The sequence below is a fragment of the Colobus angolensis genome, unplaced genomic scaffold (assembly GCF_000951035.1).
Source record: "Colobus angolensis palliatus isolate OR3802 unplaced genomic scaffold, Cang.pa_1.0 Scaffold145, whole genome shotgun sequence".
Lineage (NCBI taxonomy): Eukaryota > Metazoa > Chordata > Mammalia > Primates > Cercopithecidae > Colobus > Colobus angolensis.
The window spans coordinates 2,068,140-2,079,459 of record NW_012114544.1 but is presented as its reverse complement, the minus strand read 5'-3'; the positions used below and the strand labels follow the sequence as shown (position 1 = coordinate 2,079,459).

The following is an 11,320-nucleotide window of genomic DNA, read 5'->3' as shown; positions in this document are numbered from 1 at the left end:
GACCTCGTGATCTGCCCGTCTCGGCCTCCCAAAGTGCTGGGATTACAGGCTTGAGCCACTGCGCCCGGCCTAATACTGTGGTTTTTAAAAATTAACTAATTTCTTTCTTTCTTTTGTGTGTGTGGGTACACAGTAGGTGTATATATTTATGGGTTACATGATGTAAGATATTTTGATACTGGCATGCAATGCATAATAAGCACATCAGAGTACATGAGGTATGCATCACCTCAATAATTTATTTTAAAGATGGGATCTCACTATGTTGCCCAGGTGGAAGTGCAGTGGCTATTCACCGGCAAGATCATAGTGCACTACAGCCTTGAACTCCTGGGCTCAAGTGATCTTCCCTCCTTAACTTCCTGAGTAGCTGGGACTACAGGTGAATGCCACCACACTCAGCAATCTAGTGGTTTTTTTTTTTTTGGGAGACAAGGTTCACTTTGTCACTGAGGCTAGGGTGCAGTGGTGCAATCATAGCTCACTGCCACCTTGAATTCCTGGGCTCAGAGGATCTTCCTGCCTCAGCCTCTGAGTAGCTGGGACTATAAGCATGTGCCACCATGCCCAGCTAGCTTATTTATTTATTTATTTTATTATTATTTTTTTGAGACGGAGTCTCACTCTGGTCCCCCAGGCTGGAGTGCAATGGCACGATCTTGGCTCACTGCAACCTCCGCCTCCTGGGTTCAAGCGATTCTCCTGCCTTAGCCTCCTGAGTAGCTGGCATTACAGGCGCCTGCCACCAAGCCCAGCTAATTTTTAAATTTTTAGTAGAGACAGGGTTTCACCACGTTGGCCAGGCTGGTCTCGAACTCCTGACCTCAGATGATCTGCCCGCCTTGGCCTCCCAAAGTGCTGGGATTACAGGCTTGAGCCACTGCGCCCAGCCTATTTATTTTTGAGATGGAGTCTTGCTCTGTCACTCAGGCTGGAGTGCAGTGGAATGATCTCTGCTCACTGCAACCTCTACCTCCCGGGTTCAAGTGATTCTCGTGCCTCAGCATCCTGAGTAGCTGGGATTACAGGTGCCTGCCACCATGCCCAGCTAATTTTTGTATAAGTAGAGATGGGGTTTCACCATGTTGGCCAGGATGGTCTGAAACTCCTGACCTCAAGTGATCCATCTGCCTCAGCCTCCCAAAGTGCTGGGATTACAGGCATGAGCCACTGGGCCTGGCCACCCAGCTAATTTTTATATTTTTTGTAGGGACAGGGTCTCACTATGTTGCCCGGGCTGGTGTCAAACTCCTGGGCTCACGTGGTCCTCCCACCACAGTATACCAAAGTGCTAGGATTACCGGCGTAAGCCATTGTGACCAGCTCCAGAGTGTGTGTTTGTGTTTCTGTGTGACAGAGTCTTGCTCTGTCACCCAGGATGGAGTGCAGTGGTGCGATCTTGGCTCATGCAACCTCCATCTCCTTGGGCTGAAGTGATCCTCCCACTTCAGCCTCCCAGGTAGTTGGAACTACAGGCACGCACCACCACACATGACTACTTTTTCATAATTTTTTTTGGTAGAGACAGGGTTTTACCATGTTACCCAGGCTGGTCTTGAACTCCTGGGCTCAAGCAATCCACCTGCCTCAGCCTCCCAAAATGCTGGGATTACAGGCATGAGCCACCATGCCTGGCTGTCCAGTGTGTTTTTTAAGGAATAAGATAATCTTAAATTTTCATAGATAGAATGTGATACATTTAAGTAAAGCAACTTATCTTTGCAAACATATTCTGGAGCCAACAAAAAAATATACCCTTGAAATATATAAAATTATCTTTTTTTTTTTTGAGGCGGAGTCTCGCTCTGTCGCCCGGACTGGAGTGCAGTGGCCGGATCTCAGCTCACTGCAAGCTCCGCCTCCCGGGTTTACGCCATTCTCCTGCCTCAGCCTCCGGAGTAGCTGGGACTACAGGCGCCCGCCACCTCGCCCGGCTAGTTTTTGTATTTTTAGTAGAGACGGGGTTTCACCGTGTTAGCCAGGATGGTCTCGATCTCCTGACGTCGTGATCCGCCCGTCTCGGCCTCCCAAAGTGCTGGGATTACAGGCTTGAGCCACCGCGCCCGGCCTATAAAATTATCTTATAAAGCATCCTTTAAAATGTTTCACAAATATTTACAGCAAATATTCTCAATTTCACATAAAAATTAGTACCTGAGAAATTTGCCACATGAGTACATTCATCCATGACACCTTTCATAAATATTAAAGATTCTTTCCGAAGATTGTTTCTTCTTTGTTCTTTACTAAGTAGGTGGTATGACTGAGGGTTGCAACTTGTGGAACTACTTTTGTTGGTTGAAAGTGTTTGATTGAAGCACTTCATCTTAGAGGTATCTTGCAACAAGAGTCCTTCTGATGTTGCACTGACAGATGTTTTACTAGAATTATGGCAGTCAGCAGGTTTTTGGGATACAACTTGGTTTGTTATATCTAAATTTAAAGTTCTGGAAACCAGATTAAGGTTAGTTAGCTTGTCTGTACTGCTAGTGAAGCATTTCACAAACTCTTGTCCCATTTTGAAAGAATCTGTCTGAACATATGAAAGAAAACATTATTTAATATAAAATAGGGTTTTATTAACAACTTTGTCAAAAAAAAAAGAGGAAAGACAAATGTCCATCAATGAATAAATGGATAAACCAAATGTGGTACATTCAAACAATTAAACATTATTCAGTCTTAAAAGGAATGAAATTCTGACACATGCTACAACACGGATGAACACTGAAGACATTATCTTAAGTGAATAAGCCAGACACAAAAGGAGAAATATTGTATGATTCCACTCATATGAGGTCCCTATAGTTGTAAAATTCATAGTGATGAAAAAAGAATGGCAGCTGCCAGAGACTGGGAGAAGGGAGGAATGAGTAGTTTTGTTCAATGGGTAAGTCTCAGTTTGAAAAGATAAAAACGTTTTAGAGATAGATGGTGGTGATGGTTGCACAACATGTACATACTTAATGCCACTGAACTATACACTTAAAAATGGTTACAATAGTAAATTTCATGTTGTATATATTTACCGTAATTTTTTTTTTGAGACGGAGTCTCGCACTGTCCCCCAGGCTGGAGTGCAGTGGCGCGATCTCAGCTCACTGCAAGCTCCTCCTCCCGGGTTTCTGCCAGTCTCCTGCCTCAGCCTCCCAAGTAGCTGGGACTACAGGTGCCCGCCACCACGCCAGGCTAATTTTTTGTATTTTTAGTAGAGACAGGGTTTCACCATGTTGACCAGTATGGTCTCAATCTCCTGACCTCGTGATCCGCCTTCCTTAGCCTCCCAAAGTGCTGGGATTTCAGGCGCAAGCCACCGTGCCCAGCCATTTTTTTTTTTTTTTTTTAAGAGAAATGGTCTTGCTTTGTCACCTGGGCTGGAGTGCAATGACATAATCATAGTTCACTGCTACAGCCTTGAACTCCTGGGATCAAGTGATCTGCCCACCTCAGCCTTCTGAGTAGCTAGGACTACAGGTGTGCACCACCATGCCCAACTTTTCTTTTTTTTGTAGAGACAAGAGTCTCACTTTATTTCCCAGGCTGGTCTCAAACTCCTGGCTTCAAGTGATCCTCTCACCTCAGTCTCCCAAAGTGCTGTGATTACACGCATGTGCCACCATGCCTGGCCCCGATAAAGCTATTTTGTAATAAAGTCCTTAAGCAAGTAATCAACTGCCTTTTGAAGTTACGTAAGATAGACCTACTTTACAAGAGTAAGGTTTACAGTGATTTAATTATAAATAAAAAGTCCTCATTGATAGTAGAAAGATTTCTTTTTTTCAAAGTTTCTTAAGAGTCTCAGTATCTTTCAAACAGTAAAAGACTTAAATTCATGAAAAGGATTGCTGGGAGCGGTGGCTCACGCCTGTAATCCCAGCACTTTGGGAGGCTGAGGCGGGTGGATCATGGGTGGATCCTGAGGTCAGGAGTTTGAGAACAGCCTGACCAATATGGTGAAACCCCATCTCTACTAAAAATACAAAAATTAGCTGAGCATGGTGGCGAGTGTCTGTAGTCCCAGCTGCTCAGGAGGCTGAGGCAGGAGAATTGCTTGAATCTGGGAGGTGGAGGTTGCAGTGAGCTGATAGCTGAGATGCTAAGATCATTCCACTGCACTCCAGCCTGGGCGACAGCCAAAAAAAAAAAAAAAAAAAAAAAGCGATCACTTTTGAAGAGTAATACGAAACCAATTCATCATCGTGAAAACTGGTAAATTACAGAAAAAAAATCAAGCATTTATCATAACTGCCTTTCTTATACAAACTGAACTACCATGTAACTAAGTAATATATGAGGTAAGTGTCTCCCTATAAAAGTATTCAAACTAATACATGAAAAAGAAATAATAGAGTATCAGTAACCATCAATGTATTGATACAGTCATCAAGCATCAGTAGAAGCTTACATCATAAAAAAAGAGAAAATCAGATATTATGTGTTTCCTATAGCCTTGTGAAAGAAATCAAAACAATGAGTTTAATCAAGCCTTTATTTAGATCCAACTGCCAATTTTCAGGCAATGTAGAGCAAAATGTTGAACTGTACCATGCGAACACAAACAGAAAAATCTAGATTGTGAGAAACCCTATGGGTCAAATAACCTAAATTCTTCATGAAATAAATTATAAGGAACATAAAGGGATGTAGGGCAACTTATTTTTTTCTTTTTTTACAGATTGATTGATTGATTATTATTATACTTTAAGTTCCAGGGTACATGTGCACAACATGCAGGTTTGATACATAGGTATACACGTGCCATGTTGGTTTGCTGCACTCATCAACTTGTCATTTATATTAGGTATTTCTCCTAATGGTATCCATCCCCCAACCCCCCACTTCCTGACAGGCCCCAGTGTGTGATGTTCCCCGCCCTGTGTCCAAGTGTTCTCATTGTTCAATTCCCACCTGTGAGTGAGAACATACTGTGTTTAGTTTTCTGTCAGAAAGCAACTTATTAAAGGCACTTCAAATAAAAGAACTATAGGGTCTACAGATACACATTTGGATAATAAAATTATTTTAAAAGCAGAAGGAGTAATTACTATAAACATAAGGATAATGATTACTAATAATGCAGGAAGGAAGGCTTTGTGATTAGGACACATTTGAAGGGGTTTCTGGTTTGGGTGGTCAAGTTTTATTTTTGACCTACGTAGTAGTTATAGTGTGTTTGTCTTTTAATAAATGTAGTAAACCACATATTTGCTTTGCATGATTCTCTGTATCTGTGTTTTATTTTAAAATAATTTTTATTTATTTATTTTTAAGAAAGAGTCTCACTCTGTCACCCAGGTTGGAGTGCAGTAGCAGAGTCTTGGTTCACTGCAACCTACAACTCCCAAGTTCAAGAGATTCTCCTGCCTCAGCCTCCTGAATAGCTGGGATTACAGGCATCCAACAACACATGCGGTTAATTTTTGTATTTTTACAGAGATGGTGTTTAGAGATGGGTTTGGTTGGGCTAGTCTCAAACTCCTGACCTCAAGTGATCAACTCGCTTCGGGCATCCCAAGGTGCTCAGATTACAGGTGTCACCCACCATGCCCGGGAAAAAAATGAAACATTGTTGAAGTTAAAAAATAGTTTGTACAGCTATGTTTTTAAAAATTTGCTATTCTCTTTAAAAACCTGAATCATTAAATATACAATCAACTTCCCCCCTCCACCAATGTTGGGTGGAAAGTGAAATACTTACTCCACAGTATTCAAGCATGTGAATAATTTCTTCTTCATAAACCGTCTGGGTATAATATTGCTTTTCCAGCTCCCGCCAATTAATTGATTTACTCAACACACCCTGAAATAATAAGCTAAATTAAGATCAAACCACATCATAAGGCAATTTGTCCAATACTTTTATTATTATTACTGTGTGAGACTACCTATCTTTTTTTTTTTTTTTTTGCAGACGAAGTCTCACTCTGTTGCCCAGGCTGGAGTGCAATGACACTATCTCGGCTCACTGCAACCTCTGCCTTCTGGGTTCAAGTGATTCTCCTGCCTCTGCCTCCCAAGTAGCTGAGACTACAGGCATGTGCCACCATGCCCAGCTAATTTTTGTATTTTTAGTAGAGACAGAGTTTCACCATGTTGTCCAGGCTGGTCTCGAACTCCTGACCTCAGGTGGTCCACCAGCCTCAGCCTCCCAAAGTGCTGGGATTACAGGTGTGAGCCACCACTCCCTGCCTGAGACTGCCTATCTTTCATCTGCTTGTAAGGTTGGCCCTTAACTGGAGTCTGGGAAATGGACCAATAAACAGCTTTCTATACTATATAAAACTTTTCCTAAAAGATAAGACTGGGTCACTGTATCTAAACTGCTTATATAAACAATGCAGTTTCTGCTGAACACCTGCTTTCCTTCTGAATTTTTGGTGCATGCCAGGCAGAAGTTATCCTAGTCACTAACCCCTGATAAAAATTCTGGACTGCGAGGCTCAGGGGAGCTTCACTGATGGACAGCGCTTTGCACTTACTGTCAATAATTATTGCTGGAAGAATTAAGCATGAACTGTAACATTCCATTAGGAGAGGAATCTTGGAAGCTTGTTCTTGGTTTCTCTTGTTGTAGTTAAGCCTGAATCATGATTATGACTATATCATCATAGGACTCAGGAGTCCTATAATTCCTTTCATGAATCACCAAAGCTGAGGGTGGTTTTGGGGATCCCCAAAACAATTACCTCTAATTATATATAGCTACCTAATATTAATTACAATTAAATTACCGTAGTGAAGACCCCAGATGCTGTGGACCAAGACAGGCATGGAATCAATGGCATGGGCTTAGGCCAGTTGGATACCGCTAAGGAAGCCATCTGTAATATAACAGATAGTTTAGAGAGCTTCTGTTTAGAGTTTCTATTCAGTAAAATAAAAATATTTAATATTAATAAGCATTCAGTGCAGTAAGTCGGTCAGATAAACACAAAGTCTGCAAACATTTGTGAGAATGTTTAACAACCTCATTAAACTTCCCAAATCATAAATTCAACAACATTTAATTTCCCCCTTAGAAAGCAATAAAATATAATAGAAAACTTTAAGTAACCTCAAGACCATTCACTGAGAGCTACTTTCTACTGTGTAAATATGGAGCAAAGATGCCGAGATGTAGATGCTGGGCAGCAGGGTAAACACACTCATTACTTAAGTGACTTACTCAGATACAGCAAAATCGCAACTATAAAACAGACCATTGAGGTGGACTGAGTATGCAAAGAATTCAGGGAACCACAAAGCAGATTATATAATAGATATAAAATAATGTAATGTGTGTGATTAGAGAAGGGAAAATTACTCTCCCTTTTGGAGAAGGGAGAACTTTATCTTCTGGAAAAGTTACTTTCCCTTCTGGGCTGGAGGAATCAGAAGGGAAAGGCAGGCTTCATGAAATGGGTAAGTCTTCTAGAGGAATGAAAGATAGGGTCTTGTCTTCCATAGAAATAAATCAGTATGATCAAAGGCAAGATGGTGAGAATGCACAGGGTCTCATAGGGAAATAACCAATATGCTTCAGTTGGGATGGTCAATAGGCACATGTGGCCAATGGAGTGAGGGAGATATGTAGGGCTAGATTGATCAGGATCAGATTAGAGGTCCTTTGTTCTATAGATAACCGATAATTAATAAAGAGGTCTGAGCAAAGGAGTAGTATTGTCAAAGAAGTGATTCAAAGAAGGTAACATGATAGTAGTTTACAGGACTGAACAGAGAAGGGGACAGCTGAGGTAGGAAGACCAGTTAATAGGCAATAATCCAGGTGAAAGTTATAAGGACCTGACCTAGGTGATAACAATGGAAACACTACTAGGTAGGAATATAAATCCTTTTCCATCTTCTGTTTCACTGTCAGGTAGTTGTTTTGAATTTTTTTTTTTTGAGATGGAGTCTTGCTCTATTGCTCAGGTTGGAGTGCAGTGACGTGATCTCAGCTCACTGCAAACTCCGCTTCCCGGGTTCAAGCGATTCTCCTGCCTCAGCCTCCTGAGTACCTGGGATTACAGGCGTGTGCCACCACACCTGGCTAATTTTTGCATTTTTAGTAGAGTCGGGGTTTCACCATGTTGGTCTGGCTGGTCTTGAACTCCTGACCTCAGGTGATGTGCCTGCCTCGGCATCCCAAAGTGCTGGGATTACAGGTGTGAACCACCACGCCCAGCACAGTTTTAAATTTGAGTTAAGTTTTTGAACTTAACTTTCAAATTCAAGAGAAATACAGAAACTCATATAATAATAATTATTATTATTCTTATTTTGAGATAAAATCTCGCTTCTGTCTGGGTCACCTAATCTGGAGTGCAGTGGTATGATCACAGCTCACTGCAGACTCAAACTCGGGGGCTCCACCTCAGCCTCCCATGTAACCACAACTGCAGAGATGTGCCACCATGCCTCATTTTTTTTTTTTTTTTTTGAGACAGAGTCTCTCTCTGTCACCGAGTGCAGTGGCCGGGTCTCAGCTTACTGCAAGCTCCGCCTCCCGGGTTTGCGCCATTCTCCTGCCTCAGCCTCCCGAGTAGCTGGGACTACAGGCGCCCGCCACCACGCCTGGCTAGTTTTTTGTATTTTTTAGTAGAGATGGGGTTTCACTGTGTTAGCCAGGATGGTCTCGATCTCCTGACCTCATGATCCGCCCGTCTCGGCCTCCCAAAGTGCTGGGATTACAGGCTTGAGCCACCGCGCCCGGCCATGCCTAATTTTTTAAACATTTTTTTTGTAGAGACAGGGTCTTACTACTATGTTGCCTAGGTTGGGGTATGATTATTTTTTAGGCCAGGTGCAGTGGCTCACACCTAGAATCCTAGCACTTTGGGAGGCCAACCTGTGTGGATAACTTGAGCCCACACACAAACAAAATACTAAAAATTTTTTTAAAATGTACTGAGTGACTAATATGTGCCAAGTAATAAATCAGAGCATATTCCTGGCCCTCTATGTCTCAGCTGCTTCATGGAGAAAACAGACTGCTGAACAAGTCAGTAAAGTACAGTAAAAAGTTACTAATGAGAGTTTCAAGTATAGTCTGGAGGTAAGCCTGGGGGTCACAGCTGAAACAGAAGGGTAAGCTGTTACTCAGCTAGGTGAAAGAGAATAAGGGAGCACTAGAGGGATGCTAGCATGTGACACAGCTGGAGCCCAGTGTGCACACAAGCTTTTGGCAGGTTTTGAAGAAGACAGAACAAAGACAAGATTTAGAAAGATCACTGTAGTTAGGGTGTGGAGGAGAAATGGTTAAGGAAAAGATTAATAAGAGGCTGGGCTTGGTGGCTCATGCCCGTAATCCCAGCACTTCGGGAGGACGAGGTGGGTGGATCACGAGGTGAGGAGATCGAGACCATCCTGGTTAACATGGTGAAACCCCGTCTCTACTAAAAATACAAAAAATTAGCCGGGTGGTGATGGGCACCTGTAGTCCCAGCTACTCGTGAGGCTGAGGCAGGAGAATGGCATGAACCCGGGAGGCGGAGCTTGCAGTTATCCGACATCAAGCCACTGCACTCCAGCCTGGGCAACAGAGTGAGACTCTGTCTCAAAAAAAAAAAGAAAAAGAAAAAGATTAATAAAAGACTAGAGACAGAGAAAGCAATTAGGAATCCATTTTAGTACACTCTAAAAGGCAGACAAAAAGTAAAATAGGTTGGTGGTACTAGGGAGACAGATAAATGGAAAGTATTTTCCAATTCAGCTATCTTGACCAATGTAACAGCAAAATTGGGCATTTATATTTGAGACTTGAAAAGTTAAATTTTATAATTAATTTGTTATAAAATATTAAATCTAATATCTGAGATACAACTGTGGAGTAGTACAGTGTCTACATAAATCATGCAAAAAATTAACATCATTACTTCATAATTGGAATAAGAGTTTGGAATCTGTTTCTGCTTCCTACTTTTACCAAAACTAATTCTATACCTAAAGTGAATTTTTAAAATAACCAGGTTCTCTAGATCTTACAAACATAAACATAATTAAATGTAAGCAGAAATAAAAAGGCTTACGTGTCCTCCCATGGATATTCCAGTCATTCCTAAAGGGCCGTAACCTTCCCTCTCTAGCCAGTGCAAGAGAGCTGCAGATTCTAAAACAAGAGCTCCTCCCATCACAAAAAGGTCAGACACATTTTTTAAGCTGGACCTTCTACCCTCACAAAACAAAATAGAAAATGATTATTTTATGTATTTACATGCTAATATATGCAAATTTACAACAGGCTGCCAGACTTCATGTTTTTAAAGGACCAGATAGTTAAGTAAAACAATGTAATAAATTGGAATTAGGGCCAGGTGTGGTGGCTCACGCCTATAATCCCAGCACTTTGGGAGGCTGAGGCAGGGGGATCACTTGAGGTCAGGAGTTCAAGACAAGACTGAGCAACATGGTGAAACCTTGTCTTTACTAAAAATACAAAAATTAGCAGGGCATGGTGGCGCATGCCTGCGATCTCAGCTATGTGGAAAACTGAGGCATGAAAATCGCTTGAACCTGGGAGGTAGAAGCTGCAGTGAGCTGAGATTGCACCACTGTACTCCAGCCTGGGCAACAGAGTGAGACCTTGTCTTAAAAAAAGAAAAAAAGAAAAAGGAATTAGCTGCTAACATTGGATTACACATCAAATCACCTAAAACTTAACAAAAAAAGTGTTCCTGTTCTATAGCACATAATCTTTTTTTTTTGAGACGGAGTCTCGCTCTGTCGCCCAGGCTGGAGTGCTGTGGCTGGATCTCAGCTCACTGCAAGCTCCGCCTCCTGGGTTCACGCCATTCTCCTGCCTCAGCCTCCCGAGTAGCTGGGACTACAGGCGCCCGCCACCTCGCCTGGCTAATTTTTTTGTATTTTTTAGTAGAGACGGGGTTTCACCGTGTTAGCCAGGATGGTCTCGATCTCCTGACCTCGTGATGCGCCCGTCTCGGCCTCCCAAAGTGCTGGGATTATAGGCTTGAGCCACCGCGCCCGGCCCTATAGCACATAATCTTTACTGAAATTATTATAATAGAATTTAAAGCTTAACTTTTTTTTTTCTTTGAGACAGTGTTGCTCTGTTGCCCAGGCTGGAGTGCAGTGTCATGATCTTGGCTTACTATAGCCTCCACCTCCTGGGTTCAAGCGATTCTCCTGTCTCAGCCTCCTGAGTAGCTGGGATTACAGGCATGCGCCACCACGCCTGGCTAATTTTTGTGTGTTTTTTTTGTCTTTTTTTTTTTTCCTTTTTGTGGAGAACGGGGTCTCGCTGTATTACCCAGGGAGGTCTCGAACTCCTGGGCTCAAGCTATCCTCCCGCCTCTGCCTCCCTGAGAGCTGGGATTACAGGCAT

The 11,320-nt window shown here is 42.4% G+C and overlaps 1 protein-coding gene across 1 annotated transcript in view; it reads right to left on the bottom strand.

The window, feature by feature from the left end:
* LOC105507204 (chromosome unknown open reading frame, human C4orf29) overlaps positions 1–11,320 on the bottom strand; it is a 126,169-nt gene that overhangs the window by 61,455 nt on the left and 53,394 nt on the right. The window contains exons 9-12 of the mRNA XM_011935625.1: positions 10,008–10,146; positions 6,732–6,821; positions 5,699–5,800; positions 2,155–2,533 (exon numbers count right to left, since the gene is read on the bottom strand). Coding sequence (XP_011791015.1) covers positions 2,155–2,533; positions 5,699–5,800; positions 6,732–6,821; positions 10,008–10,146 — 710 coding nt within the window. The remainder of the gene's footprint in view (positions 1–2,154; positions 2,534–5,698; positions 5,801–6,731; positions 6,822–10,007; positions 10,147–11,320) is intronic.